This window comes from Rutilus rutilus, assembly GCF_951802725.1.
Source record: "Rutilus rutilus genome assembly, chromosome: 21".
Classification (NCBI taxonomy): Eukaryota; Metazoa; Chordata; class Actinopteri; order Cypriniformes; family Leuciscidae; genus Rutilus; species Rutilus rutilus.
In genome coordinates, this window is record NC_140226.1 from 24,961,821 (window position 1) to 24,985,058 (window position 23,238).

The window sequence follows — 23,238 nt, forward strand, 5'->3', positions numbered from 1 at the left end:
TTAAGGTTGTCTTAATTCATTGATGTCACTGATGTCACTTGCTGTCTAATTATTATAGGATGGCCCATCAGACATGTTGTAATGAATGTCATTTTATTAATTTCTTTGCAGCGTGACATGTTATTATTCAGAAGCAGAGGCAGCCCTATGGTTTTGCGTGTAATCTCTTGTCACTGTTAATTACACTCTTTGTTCATCACACATGAGTGAGAGGGTGTAAAAGGGGAGAGTACCTCAAAACCACATAGGTTTTTCAGTCTTTGTATCGCCTTGTCCCATTTATTCTGAGTAAAAACATTTAGCACTGTTGTTGTGTGTATCACTGTGTTTTGTCCATGTGTGTGTGATCATGAAACAGGGATGCTAGGTGTGGGAAAATTCAGTGCCAAGGAGGTGCCAACAGGCCAGTGATCGGAACCAATGCAGTTTCCATAGAGACAAACATACCTCTGCAGGCGGGCGGGCGTATTCTGTGCCGTGGAACACATGTTTACCTGGGTGACGATATGCCTGATCCGGGACTGGTATTGGCGGGCACTAAGTGTGCTGAAGGAATGGTACACGAATAAATCATTACACAGTGTATCTGCTAGAGATTATTTGTTTAATCAAGAAATTATGATAGTGGTAGATCGATATGTTTCAGCCAGGCTGATGAATGCGGTGATATTTGGCCATTTTTATTGCCATCGACTAATATATATCATATCTTATCATATATCATGGAAAAACAATTACGATAAGTTAAAATGAGTCATTTGAATAATTAAATGTCCTATGATAATTTTTAAACACATTTCTCTCATTTTTAAGTTTGAAGAATTAGTTGTGATTATTTTATTCTTTCGATAGTCCTAGTTTTAACAAGTGAGAAATAAAACCCATATCTACATATTTTGTTTTAATTTTGAGTAAATGTCAAATTTTCTGTTAAAATATTTCTATAATTTGTCATAATTTTGGCCACCCTAGCACTTAGAAACCCACATCGGTCGACCACTAGTCAAGGGCAATAACAAATATTTAATTTCAGTTGATACCTATTCAGAGACTTGTCTTTTTCTTTACCTGCCGTTCTCTTTCTGTCTCTCTCTCTCTCTCTCTCTCTCTCTCTCTCTCTCTCTCTCTCTCTCTCTCTCTCTCTCTCTCTCTCTCTCTCTCTCTCTCTCTCTCTCTCTCTCTCTCTCTCTCTCTCTCATCATAACAGATCTGTTTGAACAGGCAGTGTCAGAATGTCAGTGTGTTTGGAGTGCACAAGTGCTCTGGGAAGTGTAATGGAAGAGGGGTAAGGTTGCTTCTGCTCTCTCAGTTGAATTTTTCTTAAATTTGCAGGGAAAATGTTTTTTTCTCTGACATTAGTTATCAGGCATTAGGCTCTAATTTGAGTCAGGAATGCTGAAAGTAAATCAACACAAATGATTAACCTCTACTGAAAGCCCAGCCCTCCACATAATTGTCCATTTCATTACAGTATAGCTGTTTGCCAAAGGGGACAGCATATGCCCATAATAGCACTTAGCTAACTAGTAGCTTCACCTGAACTAGATTACTGCTACGATTGAAATAGCAGTTAAAAGCACAGATAAGACGAGCATTCTGGAGTAAATTAGATCACAACGTAACCTTGTGTCAGTCTTGGTTTTTCATGGAAGCTTGATACATAATGTGGATATTTAAAGGGATAGTTCATGCTAGTGTTGCATTCAAGACCACCTAAACTGAGACCTGTGTGTGTTGAGACCAAGACCAGACCAAGACCAGCACTCCTTAAGATCCACATTTACTTATCACATTCACATTCATCTTATTTTAAATCAATAAATACAATTAGAATTATAAGACACTATATAGAGCTGTTCAAATAAAAAATTCATCTTGGCAATGCAGAGGTGTCACAGAAGTTGCATCTGAATTTACAATTACAACCGCATAAATAATGTTTAGATTAATGTTTTTAAAAATAACATTGATTTTATACAAACATTCAATTAACAAAATCACATTTACAGTCATACTCATATTTGTGAAAACAGCTGTGATATTATATGTTATAATATAAAATTCAAGATCTCACATAGTTTTTTTGCAGTCATATCTATTCATTTTGGTGACATTTTTTACATAATCCCTCATTGATTTCTGACCTGGCACAACGATAACAAAAGAAATCAAATTGGAAATAAGTTATTGACTGCATTTGAAACAGGAAGTTTTACATTTTAGAATCACATAAAAAATAAACCAGACAATGCACCGCCAATTTAGACAAGAGACAAGATGGCGGTAGTGAAAAATGCGGTCGACACGGAGATAAATGGTCAAAAAATGATCTTGAGACAGGTCTTGAATACTCTAACACTAGTTCGCGCGAAATGAAAATCTGTCATCGTTTACTTATCCTACTACTACTTTTTCTAAACCTGTATACCTTTCTTTTATCCATGAAACACAAAAGGAGTTGTATGTCCTTTTCTAAAGTTGAAAGTGAATGGTGACCATATTCTAAATAGAAAAGATTACTGTACATAAATGGTCCTCACACAAAGCTATAACCAAGTCTTGGAATACAGGCGCACTTTTATGATGCTTTTTTTCCAGTTTTCTGGACAACATTCACTTAAATTGTATGGAATAGAGCAGCTCGGAAATTCTTCAAAACTTCCCCTTTTGTATTTCGACAAAGAAAGTCATTAGGTTTAGAACAACATGAGAGTAAGTAAATGAAGACAGGAATTTCAAATTTTGGGTAAACCATTCTTTCAATCACATACCCCGGCCACACTATTGCATGCTTGCTGGGTGATTCGAGGCTTGTCTCAGCTGTTGAAGTACTTCACAATCAATCTCTGTCGCTCCAATAAGGTTATAGGAGTCATATTTAATTCATTTGTGTAGCATTTAAAGTGTCATTCATCATCTTTTGGCTCATATGCACATTTGCTTTTTTGCCAGAGGAGTACTGAAATTTAATAGCTTAAATGTTGTGGCCAAGAACACCCCCACGTTGTCTTTTGCATTTGCACCCACTGTCAGCTCTGCAGGGCACGTGTGCAAGCGTGTAATGTTTTATTTATTTTCTCTTGTTACACGCTTCCTAAATTGGAATTCTTCTTTTTTTGTGTGTGTTTTAGGCTATGCAATTACGTCCATTTTTTCATCCAAGGTCTATTTCCTTACTGGAAATGTGCTGCAAGACAAATTGATAATTTTTTAATAAAGATGTTGGAAGTTCTGTCAGCATCCTGGGATCCTGAACTGTCCAACTGCTAGTACTTTTATATGCCGGACTGGCCCAGACCTAAAACAACAGAAGACCACTTAAGACCCAGACCAATTCTAAACCCCCTTAAGCCCCAGACCAAAACAAGATCCCCGACCTAAGATCCTGATCTCGACCAATAAGGCTATTTTTTTTAGCATTGAGAGGTCTCTAAACCAAGTCCACATAATCAAGAATCAAACTAAAAAATCTTTCAACTCTGAAACTTAGGAGTTTATCTGTTTGTTTTTTTCTCCTATGTTGAAACAATCATAGCATCTAAGAAAGTTGGATGATAGAGTTAAGAGGTTGAGAGACTAAAAAGTTTGGTCATGTTTTATGATGGGAAACACATAGCTGCATCTTTCATTTTAGATGGGAGACATATAATATTCAGACAATGATTTAAGCATCAAGTGACATCAATCAACTTTGCTCAGCAACCCTTGACACATGCCCTGATGGAAAAAAATGTATGCAGTTTTGTGCAAATGGAACGCTGTTGCCCTTGAATGCACCATTGAACAGAGCATCCATGATCTGAATGCTCATGAGGAGATTCACTCCATTATCCCACAGAATTCCTTAAGCATTGAACAGCAGGATGTTGCTGATAATGTCCGGCAATGAATTTAATCAGATGGTTTAAGCTGCGTGTGGCATTGACGCCGGTTGCTTCATGTTTACAGGAATGCAACAACAAGAAGAACTGCCATTGTGAAGCTCACTGGGCACCTCCTTTCTGTGATAGGGCGGGCTTTGGTGGAAGCATGGACAGTGGACCAATGAGACAAGCCGGTACAGTGACGTACAGCTGCACTTTTGACTTGCCTGCTAGAGCAGTATGCACTATACTAACACAGCATGACTTAGTTAACATGCTTAATTAATACTTGCTGCAGTGATTACGTTATCCTTTCCAGTCTAAGGCCTGAAATATACTCTTCTACGCAAGTTTGCAAACATAGATACGATTTTTTTAAATGCCCCTATTATGTTTTTTTATATATATATTTTCTTTCATAGAGGTTGTAATATAGCTTTTTTTAATGTAAAAGGTCTGCAAAGTTATAAAGATCAAAGTGCACGACAAAAAAAAAAAAAAAGAATCGATTCTAAACTGCCGAAATGAGTCGTCAGCAAATCCAGTCTCGCTTCCTGTTACAAACCTACATAGGTATATTTGCATAATGCCAGCCTATGGTCATCATTGGCTGCCCTCAAACATTGTAGTTGAAGCTGAGGCCTGGAAGAGTTTGGTTGGTATTGTTGACATATCGTTGTTTTCTGCGCTACGAAAGCAAATCTTGCATGCACTTCCAAATATGAGGACTCGCGCTGGAAAACCAATGTCATCATTACTGTTCATATCGCTGTGCATGCTGAGGAAGCCTCCGGAGCCGGAATTTAGATACAGTATGATAATGGCCGTTTCGTTTCGGAAACACGCTGTAAGCGGTAGACCAATCACAACAGACTGGGCCATCTGACCAATCAGAGCTGTGTAAGCTCTCAGAAAGGAAGCATTTAGACAGAGACTGAATGTATATTATGTGAAAATAAAAGTGGTTTTTGATCTTGGATGTAAACCTATTGTACGAGAGCTCCAAAACAAAATTAGGAGTATAATAGCATAAAAGGGTGCTCTTTAAATTCTTTAATTGTTTGCTTATTTATTTATTTATTTCCTAAACTGCTATACACAAAGAAATGAAACAAAATGATGAAAATGAGCACCCTTAATTACAAATGTTATTGCCAGTGTTATTAAACCAGATGTATTATTATTTTTATAATAAGCTTTGTTTTTATTTATTTATCAATTAATTCATTTATTATTAATTTATTTAAGAATAAACAACTCTACACAAAGAAATGTACCATTACCATCCTTGGGTAAAAATGTTATTGCAGTACTATTTAACTATGTGTAATTATTATTTTTATTATTATAAATGTTTATTTATTCTATCAGACATTAAAGGAAGAAAGAGAAAATAGAAAACTGACCATTCACTAAACTGTACCTACTACAGCGTTCTTTGAAAATGGAAACTTGCATTGGATTATTAATTGCTTTGACAACATATTTCAGAATGCAAAGATGCATTCAGTACGTTTTGCATACCTAGAAGCGTTTATGCTTGCAAACATGCATAGAGTATGTTTCAGCCATTTGAGCCTCATGCATTCAGATTTTCCCAAAACGTACTGCTTCAGGAAGTGCACGAGCTCTAACCACTTTCATCCCCTCTGTGACAGCCACACCGCAGTAGAACAGTGCAGCCTGCGAGTACAATGTACTTACAAAACCCATTAAACGATTTTCCAGTGGAAAAGCATAACAGTGATGACAAAACACATCATTGATTTACTGGTGGAAACCTAAAGCACTGCGCTTACATGTCACTCAGCACTCAGACACTTACGAACTCTGAGACACCTTGTAAAAAGCAATGCTGGTGGAGACACAGAGGGATGCTGATCAATTCCTTTTCACACTAACCTGACTCTGACTTCTTGTGTTTTCCCTCTCTGTGCCATTCTGTGCCGTGCTGTACAACAGATGTGCGAGTGTGTGTATTAATGTGCGTGCTGTCCTATGTGACAACAGCTGACAGCAGCGCTGTGGCCGTGGGCGCTCTGGTCACCTTACTTTGCTTGCTGTCGGCGGGACTGATTGTGTGCCTGAAGAGGAAAGCGCTGGTTCAGATGCTCTGCGTCAATAAGAAGAGCGCCATTCAAAAGCTAAGGTGCCGTTTCCTTCAGCAATGTCTTCCAAAATGTGTTTGATCCTGGATTCCTGCTGGTATCCGTCTAGGGACACCAAGAAAAACCTTGTATGGAAGCTTCAAGTTCAGTATAAGTTCATATTGAGTATAAGGTAATATCTTGGGCACAATATCATTTGGAACAGAAAATAATTTTTACATTCCTTAAAAAAAAATGATGGTCACAGTAACACACTTACAATGGAGGTAAACTGGGCCAGCGTTCCATAGGGTTTAACAGTCTAAATGTGAAGATTGTAATTTTGTTAAAGCACTTGAATTATTCAGTACAACCCTGTTTATAATTTAAGCTTTACAGTTGTCCAAATCATCTTTTTTGAAGTGAGAATAGTTTTCTTTGTGGATGAACTACTGATGTAATTCCTCCATGTAAAAAGTGCTTTTACTCGTCAAGTCCCTTTCTAGTATCATTGAGTGTATTGTGTGACACTTAAAGGGGTTATTGGCTTTATCTTATAATGACATTGATGTTTAAATAGGTTGTATTAGGTCAGTAAGTGATTGATACACATTACCGTTCAACGGTTTGGGTTAGATTTGTTAACATTTTTGAACGAAGTCTCCTATGCTCACCAAGGCTACACTTATTTGATCAAAAATACAGTAAAACAGGCGAAGTACTATTGTGAAATACTATTACAGGTTAAAATAACTGGGAATCTATTTTTAATATATTTTCAAATGTAATTTATTAAAGGCGTCATAACCTGCAATTTTCACTTTTCCACGAGAATCAATGTTTGTTATGATTGACTAACGATTATACACTGGCCGGGAAGCCGATATTTAAAAGTGAAGCGTTTGTTTACCTCAGGGTAAATAAACCAGCGCGCGTGCACGCGAACTCAAATACGAGATTTTGATTTCAGCTCCCTCTTGATGTCATGAGGTAGTAGGATATACCATATATGAACACCGCAGCAGGAAGCCCTGCTTCCCCTCTCCCCCTCATAGTCAGTTCAGTCGAGAAAGATGGAGAAACCGAGTGCACACCGGACTTGCTCTGTGGTTGATTGCCATAAAAAACATGTAAATGTGTTTTATCTCCCAAAATCGGACGAAACTATCAGGGACCAGTGGATGAAATTCATTTTTAATGACGCTGTCCCAACAACCCTTTCAACTGGCGTATCGTTATGTGTGTGCGCTAAACATTTTAGACCTGAATCATTTACAAATTTGGGGCAATATCAGGCGAAGTTGGCCTCGAAGCTCCGTTTGGGAAAAGGTGCCATCATGATAGTAATGATAGACGTCTCATCTCAATAACCACTGTAAGCTGATAAAATAAGTAGACTACATCTCCGTTAATGTAATCGACATTAAATAAAAGGTAAACCTATGTGGGAGAAAATAGCAACAAACGTTTTAGCTCGTTACCGATGTTAATGTATGTCTCAGTCAAAATGATTGTCTTTACCATTCAGAGACATCTTGATGTAGACGTCCATCCAACAACTCTACATCTTCCCTTTCCAGCTCTGGTTCAGAGTCCGGCTCAAACATGTAGGGTTGAATCCCGTAGGTCGCGGCCGAGTCGGGTTCATTCACCACTTGCGCCATGATGTCAGTTTGTAATGATGCTGACGTTACCTGCGTGTCAACCCCCCTCCTTCCTTCAACCAATCAACGCGCCCCTCATTTGCATTATTAAAATGAGCGTCCACGACAGCCAAAACATCTCATTGATCTCGCGAGACAATAATGCCTTCAGAAATAAGGGTAAAAGTAGGTCTGTGTTTATTTTTTTTCCACTTTTCTTTTTTAGAAGGGCCTGAAAGACTATAATACAGCAGTAGGTATCCAATGTAATACTAGGTTATGACTCCTTTAAGCAGAATCTTCAGCATCATTACACCTTCATACACAGTCTTCAGTGTCACATGATCCTTCAAAAATCAATCTAATATGCTGATTTGGTGCTCAAGAAACATTTCTTATTTTGAAAAAACTCAACATAACTTTGTATTGTTACAATCTCGGTAGTATATGTAAAAAAAATATATATATAGTCATGTTACTTAATAATAATAATAATAATAATAAATAAATTCACATAAATAATAAATAATAAATTCACATTTATTTGTCAGCCAAAGTGCTTTGCGTCATCCGGCACACTTTTGACAGCTCAAGGGTTTTAGTGAAAATTACAAATTATACTTACGCACTTTTTAATTACCGCTTACGGACAGTCGGATCGGCAGAGGGTTATTAACAGAACAGTTATTGTAAGGTAGGTTTATCACTGAAAATTGTATAGTATTTTATGGTACTAGTATGGTAAAATTGGACACTATGCAACCTACCTGTTCGCGGCGGCGTTTTACTTTGGGATATTATTTGAAATAGAAATCTTTTGTAACAATACAAAGATCTTTACTGTCACTTTTGATCAATTTAATGAATCTTTGCTAAATAAAACTATTTATATATATATATATAATTTTTTTTTTTTTTATCTTACTGACCCAAAACATTTGAACAGTAGTGTAGGTCAGTATGTGATTCTGTCACACCATCATGCTATCAGTGTGTGTTTTTATATTTACATGTCTGCTTACATTGTAAGTGCTTTACTATAAATGTGATTTTTCCATTTTAAAAGTAAGGAGCAAAACATATTTTTTGTGGCAATTAATATTATGCCACAGATAAAAAGTGGACATCCCTACTGTTGTGATTAATTTCTTCACCCCTAATAATCGTAAAGTAAAATAAAACTTTTCAAAAACTCTTTCTTAATTCTACAGATCAGTTGGGCGAAAGCGAGCACCCAGCCCCCCACAGACACAGTCCGTCTTCAGGGTCTCACCTCAGCACAAGACCCCCTCTTTACCTTTACACTCCCGATGTGACAAGGTAAGTGTGGTGCTCTACTCATCATCAAAATGTCCAAAATATTGATATTTGAAATAATAAATATCTTATTTATATATATATATATATATATATATATATATATATATATATATTATATACAGAATTTTTTTTTTCTATTCTTTTTTTAATATTTCTTATCCAAAATCCTTTACCTATTTTTTGGTAGTAAAATGGTGTTGTTGTTTTTTGAAAAGATTAATTTTACAGTAAGGTTCCATACATGAGCAATACAGTTTTCATCCATCTTTTTTAACAATTATGAATATAAATACAACTGTTCATTGTTATTTCATGTTAGCTCAGGTCCATTAAATAATATTAACAGATACAACTTTTGATTTTAATAATGTATGAGTGGTGCAGGTATGATGTCAGAACCCGGACGTATAATTCTCCGCTGGTTCCTTCGAGATTTATAATGTGGTTTTTCAATTTATGTGTAAAAGAAAGCCTGTGAAAATCGACGACACTTGTTCTATAACGTACACTGCACACACTCACATCCCAATCTAGTAACTTTACTTAAAAAACTTAAAAAAGTACATTTTCAAAATGTAAACATAACTGCTTCAAAATGAAAGTTTTCGGATGGATGTGTGTAATTTACATTTTAGAATAAAGCGTCAAAGTATAGTCAAGTTATGTTTACAACAGGCTTTATTTTACAAATAAATAATAAAAAAACATTGGAAAATCTCGAAGGAACCAGCGGAGAATTAGACTTCCAGGTTCTGACGTCATACTGTACCTGCACCCCTCTATTAGTAAATGTTAAAATATTGAAACATCAACTAAGACTAATAAATTCTTTAGAAGTATTTTTCATTATTAGTTTGTGTATACGTAGTTTTGACAAATAGAACCTTATTGTAAAGTGTTACCAGTGTTATTTTGTGAAGAATTGTCATCTGAATTATTATTTACACCCCTATTAACAAGCAATAACAAGATTTTTTTAAATCTCAAATTCCATAATTCAATACCTCAGTGTCTTCTCTGCCCAGCGAGGAGCAGATGAGGTCAGTTCACTTGCAGAATTACTATGCCTGTCCAAGCCAATTAATCCCTGGCTTTCAGTGTACACAGCGTGAGACTTATGTGCATAACTGATTTATTGTTCAGTATTGACCCTCAAAGAATATTAATGTAGTCCAGTAGCATAACAATATAATGATTGAAGTTGTTGTTGCTGGAAGTCTTTGCATGATTGGAGAGTAGCCATTTAAGTGTGTTTGAATGTTAAAGCATTGATTGCTTCATCTGGGTATTTTTAGTCTGTGCGCAGAGTGCCATACCAAACAGCAGATATGTATGAGTACCTTTGTGAAAAAGCACCTGGAACAGTATGGGATTGTATGCTGAAAGAGGTATAGATTGATTCCTCGAAAGGTCTTAAAGGTTAGCAGTAGCGAGCTGTAGAGCTCGTATTGAATTCCTGTGTCTCCTTTTTCAAGAGCTGACTGTCTTTCCGCAGACATCCCATCCCTGTTCGGAGCCTCTCCTCCCTCCACATAACTTCCACAGTTTGCGCCGGCTGCCTCAATGTCCCACCCGCTGCCAGCCCATCCACATCAGCCACCCCATGCCCATCACACTGGGCATCAGCACCGGCTCAGGTCTGCAGCCTTTGCCCTCTATCCCGCCTCATAGGACTCTGGTCTCACACACACACTCGCCGGGCAGAGCGGAAGGCTTCCACACACTCCCACGCCAGCTTCCCTACACAAACAACCAGGCAAGTGCTGTCAGACACAGACTGTCACCATGTGAATGCTAGTCTGGTTTTGAAATATTAATGGGGATATTAAAACTCCATACTGTTTTGTATAAAATAGATAAAAACAGACAAAAACTAAAAAGTACTTGATTTTTAATGTACTTAAGTATTAAAAGTAACGGTAACACTTTATTTTAAGGTGACGTTTACAACATGTACTTGCTAAAATAATAATAATAATAAGTAATAACAGTAAATTATGCATAATTACAAGTTACTAACCCTAAACCAAACCCTAACCATAACTCTATAGTAAGTACATGTAGTTAATTAATATTACTCAGTATTTTTTTGAGTAAGTACAAAGTAATTAATGTCACCTTAAAATAAAGTGTTACCAAAGAAAAAAGTACTGAGTGATGAATGATTATTTATTTAGCAATTTTAGAAACCTCATCCTGATTCTCAAAATGTGGGTTGGGGGAGGGAGTATAATGTATTAGACTCACAGATAGAGCTTAAATAGGTTACAGCTCAGTCTGACATCGTTATGAATTATTATGAATTGTCAAGAAGTCAGAGCTAGTCAATAAGGAAGATTATGCAGACTTAAAAAAAAAAATTGTCATACACTTATGACTACTACTAATATTTAAGTGTGCAAACAAGTGAAAATTATATATATATATATATATATATATATATATATATATATATATATATATATATATATGTGTGTGTGTGTGTGTGTGTGTGTGTGTGTGTGTACCATAATAATACCATAGAAATATACCATATAATAGTATATAGAAATGAGGAAAAACAAAATGTGTGTAAATGTTTGTTGACAATTTGTCATCACATAGGGCAAAGTGTGTTAACATTTTAAGAAGAACACTATGCAAACATACTAGTTTTACATCATTAGAAACTGCTACGGCAGCGGGGAAGATTCGCATTTATTTGCGTTATTTTAACCTAATTGTGTTTAGTTTTTACCTAAAACTAGAAATCTAGAAAAACTAGAAAACCCAAATGAGGACATGTCCACATTCAAGCATTTCATACAGCAGATTCAGTAAATAAACAACTGACGGTCGTGACCTAAATATGATTTACATTTACAATAATAAATCCTAAAATTCCACATTAGAGGATCTCCGAGGATCTCCCATTCTCGGATCATTTTGATTCAGACTTGTGAATTGTTAACTGGAGACTCGCTCTGACCGGATCATTTGAATCAGTGAGTTGTTGACTTGAGAACAGGTGCAATCGGATCGGCCCATTTCACGAATGAGTTTTTCAGTGCGATTTGTGATTGGATTTATCCGGTTTACTGAAAAGAATCAGCTCGTTCACGAATCGGACTCAGCTTTTGCGTTTCAGAGCGGGTGACGATTTCTTCACCTCAAAATAACGAGAAACGACATGTTTTTATGAAATATAGTGAAGTAAAAAGTACTGTATTATGCTTTGGAATGTAGTGAAGAAAAAGTTAAAGTTTCCCAAAATAAAAAATACTCCAATAAAGATACAGATACTTAAAAAATAAACCTTTTACTGTCCACCACTGTCCAAATGATTTGATATTGAATCTAATTAAATTGAACAAGCTTGTGAATCAAATTCAAATCGAATCATGACATTTTTGTCAGTGTCCAGCCCTAGATTTTTATGAATTGGCATTAGCATTGTCAGTGGGTAATCACGAAAATTATTGCAAAAAGGCGTGTGGATAAGGAGGTTTTACCTTAAGGGGTTCACATACTTTTTTTTTTTTTTTTTTTTTTTTTTTGCTCTACTTTCCAATTGATAGTTTTATGTAAACTTTTGCCAGATGGATGCCTTTGACCGTTGCACTCGCACTCGTGTCTTTTGCAGCACCTTGCACATGACCCAGCTATCTAAAAAGACAGAGCTCAAAGTTAAAATAAGTTTCACTTTTAAGAAAACCCATCTTTTCCATTCCACTGCTCGCATCTAGCGTATTTCATTCGGCTGCAGCTGACATAAGTTCTATAGGATCTGTTTCTTTGGCTGTAAAGCGACAGACAGATGCAGAGACCAAGTGGATGGAGATAAGAAGACATTAGCGAGGACGTTAAGCTTTCCATCGCTCTACAAACCACATAAATTACTTATATGAGGTTTCCATTTGAAGATAAAATGAAGACAAAAAATATAAGAGTGGGGTAGACAGAGCGGGCGGAGGAGTGAAAGTGATACGGAGAGAATGAGATTGGACGGGTGCATGAGAGCTTTCCTGTGAGATGGGATGAGAGACATCCGTGTGTGAAGGTATGTGGTTTAGATGATAAGTGCTGCTCAGGGACACTGGCAGGATATGCTATCAGACAGCATGAAGAAGAACATCTGTTGCTTTGAATCTCAGCTCACTTCTCTGCACTGCAGTGACTAAACTGTGGCTAGATCCAGCAAACTAGAAAGTCTCACCTCAAGGAGACATTTATCTTTTGCTAAATAAGTGCAAGATGGGTATTTTTATGATAACTCATTGTACTTGGAATGTAGTATACCTATCCCATGGATTCACTTTTATTTGTTTTTGTTACTTCACTTTAAAAAGGGCTTAAGGAAAAATAACATTAAGGTACAAATCATAGAAAATGTATATGCAATCATGTAAACGTGGTGCCTAAGGAAATAGTTCTCAATATAACCATATAGGCTGCATCACAAGTCAGAATTCAGATCGGGATCGGTAGCATTAAAAAATTCTTCCAGTTCCTTTTGCTTGGAGATTGATTTGTCACACCGGAATGGAGCCGGAGCTGGTCATAGGGTCTGTGAGGAGGACCTGTCTGGTTATTGTGGTCTTTGCTGAGGATCTGTGCCGATGGCTGTCATGTCGACAAGGCCTTCACAGGGGATTGTCTAGTAGACACGGTCTCTGCTGACATTCAGGGCTGTGTTGTGTGCCAGGTTAAAGTGATGTGTTTTTAGTCTAGATTTAAACTGACAGAGTGTGTCTGCTTCCCGAACAAGGCTAGGAAGACTGTTCCAGATTTTGGGTGCTGAATAGGAAAAGGATATACCGCCTACAATTGAGGTATTATCAACTAGACAGAAGGATTATAATGTGTTAAGAGCTCGCTCAAGTACTGGGGACCATTTGGTGCTTTGCAAGTAATTAGCAAGATTTTATTTTATTTAAATGCATGCAATGTTTAATAGGAACTATTAGGGAGCCAATGCAGTGTTTACAGAACTGGGATAATATGGTCATACTTCAATTCTATCTGCTGCATTTTAATAATAATAATAATAATAAAAAAACACAGAGATATTTCACATAAGCATGGGGCACTAACAATATCGGGCAAGACATCATACTCAAATAGATGGTAAAATATGTGCTGTTTTGTCTGTATAAATAAAACTATACATGTTAGTATAAGACTAGCATTGATAAAGTAATTTACTAACCATGTTTGTGCAGTTATCTCCAATATAACAGCGTGCCATGACTATATAAAGCTCATAAACCTGCTAAATGTCACATGGTACGTGCAGGGATACCAAAAAGGGACATGACATAACTAGCCAAATACTGTTGACATGGATCTCCACACATCAATAAATGCAGAACAAGACCCCGCTTTTAAAAATACGATATAAAATTTACAGCTATACGCATTTTTGTACAGAAAAAAAAATCTTTAGATTTCTACCTTGCCCCATTGACTTCCATTGCAGTTCATTACTGTAAAAACAATTTTGCTAAAGATCCTACATATAGATTGTGCCACATTTTCTGTCTTACCTATTGAATGGAATACGTGTTCACCTTTAATTCCCTTTATAACTTAAATACATAATTAATTAACAAGTTTTTTTTTTTTTTGCTCTCCATCAGCGGTTTCATCAAAAAAGCCTTTCAGAGTTCACATGTTGTAACTGAGCCACACATTACAAATGCCTGATACATTAAAGCTTGCTTGCTGACCTCATTGAAAGCATTCACATTAAACCCCTTTACATATGAATCACTGGGGGGGGTTTGTGCTCTTGAGTGCCCTTTTCTTCTTGAATGAGTTCACATTTACTCGGGGAGCCATGAAACACTTTCACCTCTTACGGAGTTCTCACAAATTGGCCTCGTGGCTCGACACACCGTCGTGCGCTCATGATTAAAAGGTCTTGTATTGCCATAATTACATTGTTTTCACAAGGATGATCGTTTGCAGAAACAAATCACTTCCATACAATTGGTAGAACCGTAAATGAGGAGAAATAAAGACAAAAATGTATTTGAAATGGATGACAGCTTTTATAATGAATCTATTTCTCCTTTGTTTTCCACAAAACAAGGCTGAACAGCTGTGAATGGCTAACAGCTGTACGCCATGACCTCATCCTCTGAGTAAATTGGTAACACATGATGACCTCTTGACTTAACGTTTGGTGAACTGGGTGTTGGCAATGGGAGTGCTGCATATTTTGTTTTGTTATTCTGCATTTTTGCCAACCTGGTTTTCCAGGACGAGGCGTGTAATCACAGCTCCATCTAGTGGCAGTAGGATGCTAGCATTGTTTACACGCATTTTTTCATTTTAATACTTGATCTCAACCCTTTTCACTCGGAAGACCCCTGCTGTCCAACAGAATATTGGGTATATTCAATTAATTAACCACAATTCATTTTGTATGTATCAAATTTTTGTCATTTCAAACCATTTTAAACCATTGTAGACCAGGTGGCCGTAATGGTTTAAATATGTGTGATAAACCAGGAAATCTTATGTGTGTCACATGTAGGACCAAAACAAGCCCAGTCCCCCACAGAAACCTCTTCCTGCAGACCCCTTATTCAGAGGCCACGGGGTGGGTCGAAGCATGTCAGCGGTGGGAGTGCGGATACCAGGCCTTGGACCTCTAGCCATCCCGATTCCAACAGTACCACGACCACCCCCTTCCATACCACTGCCGAACAGGTCAGTCCCATTGTGATACTGCTGGTAAACTCACATATTTATGGATGAAAACTAACCACATTTGTCTGGGTACTCTCTAGACCTCTTCCCAGATTGCCACAGCCTTTTTATGATCACTGACATATGGACACCACAGCACTGGGTGAATTTCACCAGCATCTGAACACACTTTTTTTTGCACTATGAAAACTCTGTCGGACCAAGTGACCACCCTGCAGAAACTCTATGGAGGGTCTCACAGAGAAGAGGGCTGACCGGACACCTTGGTGCTGTGCCTCCTCAATAAAGGTGTTTGTTTGTCCCCGCTCAGGTACTGCAGAACTATTTAAGATGTATATTTATTGTAAGGAGGAAACAATGTGCTGTGCTTGACACTTTTTTTTACTGTATGAACATTGTGACTTTTTATTACAATTTGTTTGTTTTTATATGTTGAAAATAAGGTAACAAATCATGTTTTCCTTTCTTTTTTGAGTGTTTTTTCCCTTCAGTTGAACTCATGCTGCGTTGACGCCATGTGATAATTACCGTAATTTCGAGATGACAACATGTGACGAACTGTTCACGTCCTTAGACTGGGAATTATGCATTTCTACTGTATGTAACACTATCAATGCCTAAACTGCAGCAGTCAGGTGGTACAAGTAGGAAATTCCCAGCTTACAAGTTGTAATTAAAAGCTCTATGAGGGCCTGAATGCTTTTTACAAGTTGAAATCTCATATTCACGGGAATTACGACATTGTGTGAGTGCACATTTTATGGTAAGAATTACGTTGGTGTTGTGAAGATAAAAAAAATTATAAAAAAAAGATGCTTTATGATGACGCAGCATGTCTGGGATACTGAAGTATAAGCAACATGAAATCTGAAAGACTAAACACAGAGCGCTGGAATGGAATTTTGCCACTAAGTGCAAAAAAAACCCCTTCATAATTACTTGAATGAGGCATGTCATGAAGGAGGAAGTGATGTGAGCCATTATTGTTCAGTCATAGGTCACTGATCTGTGGCAGTCATGCTCATGCTCGTTTTTATTTAAATACACTTCCTTAAAATCATGTGCTTGAGAAAATGCACTGAACTATCCCTTTAAGGCCCGTTCACACCGAGGACGATAGCTATATTGATAATGATTTAAGATTCAAAAAATTATTCTAAATATAAAATAAAAAAATTCAGCTGATGAACAATAAAAACAGCCAATCAGAATGAATTCTGCTTTAAGAGCTCAAGCATTTAAAGCGTCAGGCGACATAACTGCAGTGCATGCTTAGAATAAACAGAACTATATCATCTGCTGGTGTGGACACTCGGTTATTGTTATCTGTAACTTTATTATTTTTGGTGTTAACGGGCCTTTACTATTGCTACAACATTAACCCCAAGCATTCAACTATTTGTGCTACAGACATACCTCAAATCATGCGGCTTCTTGAGGAGAGATGTGATTTTACTTTCCTCAGCCATTTTTTGCAGGCTGAAGATCCCATTGAGTTACATTGATTAGGAGCCGAGCCATATCTGTGCAGAATATGCATAACAATGCCATGTCAACCATATCTTCAGAAAATGTAAAAAATCCAGTCAGAATTTATAGTCCAAACACTTGAAGGGCTGTGATGTTCCTTTTCCAATATGTTTTGAAACATTCAGAGAACTCCAAGTGATAACGCAAAATATGTAGACACCACAGCCCTTAAAATATCACGGAATCGCAGATCAGCATTCCCACTGAGCCATCAGGATCCAACAGCTGTCATGTCTGTGTCTTTCTGTGCTGTATACACATGTTCTGTGAAATATCTTCCAATACTTGAGGTTATAAATGTTGAATTTTCTGTACTGTATTTCTTGTATAATTTCTGACAATATACACTGCCGTTCAAAAGTTTGGGGTCAGTATGATTATGTTTAAAAAATAAATGTATACTTTTATTCGGTAAGGATGCATGAAATTGATCAAAAGTGACCGCAAAGACATAATGAAAAAAAAAAAATGTATGACGCTTTCTACAAAAATATTAAGCAGCATTTTCATTGTTTTCAACATTGATAATAATAAGAACTGTTTCTTGAGCATTAAATCAGCATATTAGAATGATTTCTGAAGGATCATGTGACACTGAAAATCAGCTTTGCCATCACAGGGATAAATTACATTTTAAAATGTATTAAAATAGAAAATAATTTTAAATTGTAAAAAATATCCCACAATATGACTATTTTTGCTGTATATCTGATCAAATAAATGCAGATTTGGTGCAAATAAAAGACCTATTTTAAATACATTAAACAAATCTTACCAACTCCAAACTTTTGAATGGTTAAAGTAGTCTCTTTAGCCAAATAGCCATCTTTCACTACTCTCTAATGAAAATGTTCGACATCAAGATGATGTAAAGTACATAGGATGTAGTAAATATCACTGCTGGTGTGTGTTGTCACAACTATGGCATTTTTACACAATAAGTGGTTCTCTCTCGCCTATAACACAACTCTTTATGCACAGCTGGACTCACAGTTATTCATAAACTTATGGGACTGTTGTTCTGCTTGGTACTTCACCCTGAGGGGGAAATTACACTTTCCACATAATATTCCAGCGTTGTTGCTTTGGGACTGTAACATACCCAGCTGTCACAGTATTTCATTCAAGCCAAGCCTGTGTGTGTGTGTGTGTGTGCGTTTATGTTCTTGTTTACCTAGTCACAGCAATGTATATACATTTCACCTTTTTATATGCACTCATGTGGATGTATTGAATGCACACTGATGTTTTTTGTACAAAATCTGTCATCAAGATTATTGCTTAAATTTTGCTCAGCTTTTTTTTTTTTTTTTTTATGAATTAGGATAATAAAAGGGACATGTGAAGCCTTGAAAATTTTTAACTGGATACTCATGGTAATGCAAGCAAGGACTTGAACGAGAATAATAAATGAGGGTATTACTATTGTGAATTCAATGTCATTTTATTTTACACTACAGAAACATTTGAGTTTTACTCAAGGCTTTAATGTATGACATCGAGATAAAGATCATTTCTTGTCTCCATAACAGAACCGTCCTGTTGATGTCAGTCGATTTGACTCTTCCATGCTTATTTTATCCAGCAAGTTTATGATGCTCTGAAACATAAATAGTCTTTTTGTTCCAAGCTACAAAATAGCATTAATTCGTTCATGTATAGTTTGTCAGGTTACCTGTCCCCCAAATGCTTTCGCCATATCCACTGCACCTGCTCCATACTACATTGGGGTGTAAATATAATTTTATCTGGAGAGTTATCAGTTTTCCTCTGGCAGAATGTTTTATTGCACTCCTATTGTTTAATCATTTATGGATTATGAATATCATAATGAGCATAATCTGACCGTTACCTCGTTCTTCAAATGGTGATCTGCCCCACTGTCAAGCAGAAGTTTCACCAGCTCAACATGGTTATTCAACACAGCAACCTAAAAAATTACAACCAAAAGCCTGCAATAATGTAATCCATCTTGTCCACGACAATTCTAGTGGCTGTTTTGATGATAAATACCATCAATGGTGTCTTGCCAGCCTTGTCACGGATGTTTACATCAGCTCCAGCCTGGAGGAGGACGGAGGCCACCGCAGCGTTCCCACTGATGGCTGACACACGCATGAGAGGAGTCCAGAGAGACACTTTATCCATCACATCCACCTGTCAGAGGACAAAAACACAGATGCGTTAAACTGACAATACAGGGTCTAACTCGACATTTGACAGAGTAGTAGGCCATCCCAGATGGTACATCTGTCAAAAGAGGTTTAATTTAAGTGAAATATCATTGCTATAGAGCTAAAAGCTAAAGTATCAGTGATAACTGGTCATATGAAATACCTTTAAAGTCACCAAGTGTGCTATTAGTATACTTCTTAAAAATAAAAATATAGTATACTTCTTAAAAATAAGAAAGTTTACTTTCAGTCTACTTCTCAGAAATATAAATTATGTACTTCTCAGAAATATGCTTAAAATTACACTTAAGTATACTTAAGTACACTTATAGGGACAGAAAAGTGTAAGTGGCCTAAAGACCTTATTCACAGCAGTGCCATCTTTGATTTTTAACGGGAATGAAAGCTGTGAAGGATAGATATGCATCTCTTCAGTGGTTTGTACTGTTATTGTTTTTTGGATTGTTCTGCTGACGAAACATTGCAAAAATATCTTTCCACACAAAAAAAAAACTAAGTGATCTACATTATAAAAAGTAATCAGTTGACTTAACTTAAAAAACTGAGGAAACCGGTTGCCTTAATATTATTAAGTAAATAAACTTAATGCGTAATTGAAAAAATAATTAAGTTATGTGGAATTGTCAAGTTCACATAACTTAATTTTTTCAATTATTAAAGTTTTTTTTATGACTGAAAAATCGACCTCTGACCTCACAACCATCTTGGATTAAAAATGTAATAACAGGCAGGTGTTCTCATCCACGGCCCAGTGGAGCGGCGAGCATCCACCCGTGTCTCGAAACTGCCATGTTTACCCACAGTTACGCAGGTACTTCATATCCAGGTGACCAGAGTAACAGGCCTGCATTAGACTGAAAAAAAAAAAAAACACATGCATAGATAAACAAAATTGAGTAGATGACATGAATGATTATAACATGAAACTGCATCTGCACTGAAAAGGCATATGCAAGCTCACCTGTTTTTTCCAGTGCTATCTCTCTTGTTAATATCAGCTCCGTGCTTCACCAAAATGTCTGCTAAGCTACAAACCAAACAGATGCTGATCTCAATTAGAAATGTATGATTGTTTTTCTCTCATGAAACCACATAGCAACTGGGACTAATGGGAGATTCAGTAGCTCACTGCTAAATTAGCTTTAGAAACATCAGATGCAATTTTACCTGGTGAAACCTTTCTGTGCTGCTACCACGAGAGGGGTGAAACCCATTTTGTCAAGAACATCCACATTGACCATTCTAGGGAGAGGAATTACATGAGAGGGGTTATGAACAATATGTGACCTGGTATTTAAAGTGGTTAAATTTGAAGTGATTTTGTGGTCTTCCAGATGGTCAGTGGTTCTCACCCTGACTGTGGTCACCACTGTGGTCAGCTCCTGCTCATTCTCCCTGCTCAACGCCTGGTGGAGGTTCTTCCCACTGAAAGGCTCTCCTGTGGTCACACCATCAGAACATTAACCATGTGTTCTTGCTGAGTAAAAGTATTCATTTCTTCTTCTTTTTAAATGGACCCCAAACTTTTGAAACTGTTTTTGAAGATTTTTGTGTTTCTAATCAATAAAAGCAAGGAAAATTAGATTTACTAGGTTTAAAATAGGTAAAATCTCTCACGGTTGGTGAAGACAGAGACTGCGGGGCTAAAGCTGCACTCCCCTGAAGGTCTGGTGACCATCAGTCTAAAACTGTGATTGGTGCTGGACTTCAAACCCTTTACAACAATGCTGGGTGCTGTACCCTCTGTGATAAAACACCAAAAAAGGGCTGTGTTGCTGAAAAGACAGTTTAAATAGGCTATGTTGTAATAATAATTGAAGTATTTAAAGAAATAATCAATCAGAGAGATAGGACACTGACATGTATATGGGGCTGAATGTGTGTGTTTTGGGGTCCATCTGCTCCACAGAGAAGTGGGTCCAGTGTTCAGGGGGGCCAGTTCGAGATGTGTTCTCTTCATTCATCCAGCTCATCTCGATACTGTGGTGACTGACCTTCCCAATCACAGGAGGCTGACTGAGGGAGGTCTGGAGATTTTGCTGGAGAAACGGAGAAAATAAGTGGCACGTTCTTATGTACATTGTTTGTATTAAAGTGTAGGATTGATGTGAATTTTAGGCATATCTTTGCAGTAATTTCCAACACAGTTATATTACTTTTTGTTTACCATACGCGTGTTTTGACAAGGGCTGAAACCCAAACCAATCTATGGTTAATATGCAGTTATTTGATACTGCAGCATCCATGGAATGATTTTGCTATTCAGGTGTGCCATACTGTATGGGTAAACAGCAGCCTATTGGTTTCATCTTAAAGGTCATGAATATCATGTAACAGTGCACCAAGAATAACTAACAGAAGATTGTTCCTGGATTAGTGATTAAGTTAAAAGATTATCCATTACTTTTTAATCACTGTTGCAGGAGAAAACTATATTTTCCTATCAGATGTAGACGTAGTATTATTTTCCAAATACATAAATACATTTGTATTAGCCTATATAAATCAAATATAAGAGAGGAATAAAGGAACTTTATGTGGTATAAGAAAATTAATTTATTGAAGGTATTTTGTGGTGGTGTTGTTTTGAATAAAGCTTGTTCCTGGATTAGTGATGATAAGTTAAAAGATCATCCATTATTTTTTTAATCACTGTTGCTGGAGAAAAATTGAGGATGTTTTTTTTTTTTTTTTTTTAAACAGATTTGGCAATGTAGCATAATTTCCCAACTAACTACAGTAACTGGGTAAATAAATGCAGCTCTTCATAAAGTTAAAAAACAGTATTGATATTTTAATAAATGTAGGCTATTAAAATGTAGCCTATTAAAAATATAGGCCTATACGTTTTTTCTTATATTAATTAAATATAAGAGAGGAATAAAAACTATATGGTATATTAAAATTATTGAAATCATTTTGTGTTGTTGCTTTGAATAAAGCTTGTCTGAAAAAGTTGTAAACAATTCTATCAAGCATTATACGCATGCTGCTGGCCTGCAGTTTTCATCTCTTCTTTCTGTTTTCCTATATTAGGCAGTGTTGGGCAAGTTACTTCGAAACTGTAATGCGTTATTTATTACTTATTACTGTCATTTAAAAGTAATTCGTTACATTACAATATTACTGTATTTAAAATGTAAGGCATTACACTACTATTGCATTACTTTTAAGTTACTCTCACCCAAATAACTGCAAATATGGATTTGGCAATCTAAATGTAGCTTATGATGCTCAATTAGCTCATTACACATCCAGTAGAAGGTGATGTGGTATCCGACTGAGCTTGGACCCATAAGAAATTTTACTATGATGTACTATAGTACATACCATGGTATACCATAGTAGTACCATGGTATTCCATAGTAGTACTATGGTAGTACCATGGTACCTTACATATAACCATGGTACTATATAGTACTTCAGATATTATCATGGTACCATGGTACAGTGCATGGTACTGTAGATGTTACTATGGTACATAGTATGGTACCTCAGATTTACCGTGGTACCTGGTACATACCATAGTACCTCAGATATAACTATGGTACATACTTCAGATAATATCTGAAGTACTATACTGTACAGTATGTTACTATGGTACATATATGGTACCTCAGATTTACCATGGTACATGCCCTAGTACCTCAGATATAACCATGGTACATTCTGCCGTACATATTACCATGGTACATACTTCCTCAGATATAACCTTGGTACCTCAAATATTACCATGGTACTTTGCATGGACGCATGGTACAGAAATCTTTTTACTTTAAGCCCGGGGTAAACTTTAGGGTTAAACTTTAGCAAAAATAAAAATAACTAATGAATAATAACTAAGCCAAATATTTTTATTTTATTTTAATTATTATTGTGAGTGACTGCAGTAGTGTGGGCATAG

General features: G+C 36.6%; 2 protein-coding genes across 2 annotated transcripts in view; one reads left to right on the forward strand and one right to left on the reverse strand.

The window, feature by feature from the left end:
- Positions 1-16,400, forward strand: part of adam12b (ADAM metallopeptidase domain 12b) — a 90,665-nt gene extending 74,265 nt beyond the window's left edge. The window contains 8 exon segments of the mRNA XM_084394329.1: positions 359-557; positions 1,208-1,285; positions 3,949-4,057; positions 5,874-6,012; positions 8,805-8,913; positions 10,409-10,669; positions 15,434-15,609; positions 15,690-16,400. Of these exon segments, the coding sequence (XP_084250455.1) occupies positions 359-557; positions 1,208-1,285; positions 3,949-4,057; positions 5,874-6,012; positions 8,805-8,913; positions 10,409-10,669; positions 15,434-15,609; positions 15,690-15,729 (1,111 nt within the window). The 3' untranslated portion in view covers positions 15,730-16,400.
- Positions 16,401-18,917: 2,517 nt separating this feature from the next.
- fank1 (fibronectin type III and ankyrin repeat domains 1) lies at positions 18,918-22,740 on the reverse strand (the record flags this gene model as incomplete). The annotated part of the gene is given in 11 exon segments (XM_084394186.1): positions 18,918-19,069; positions 19,153-19,296; positions 20,027-20,073; positions 20,076-20,127; positions 20,131-20,188; positions 20,296-20,361; positions 20,502-20,576; positions 20,622-20,772; positions 20,952-21,109; positions 21,195-21,373; positions 22,726-22,740. Coding segments are annotated over 11 exon segments (1,050 nt in total). The 3' UTR covers positions 18,918-18,964.
- Positions 22,741-23,238: the final 498 nt, after the last annotated feature.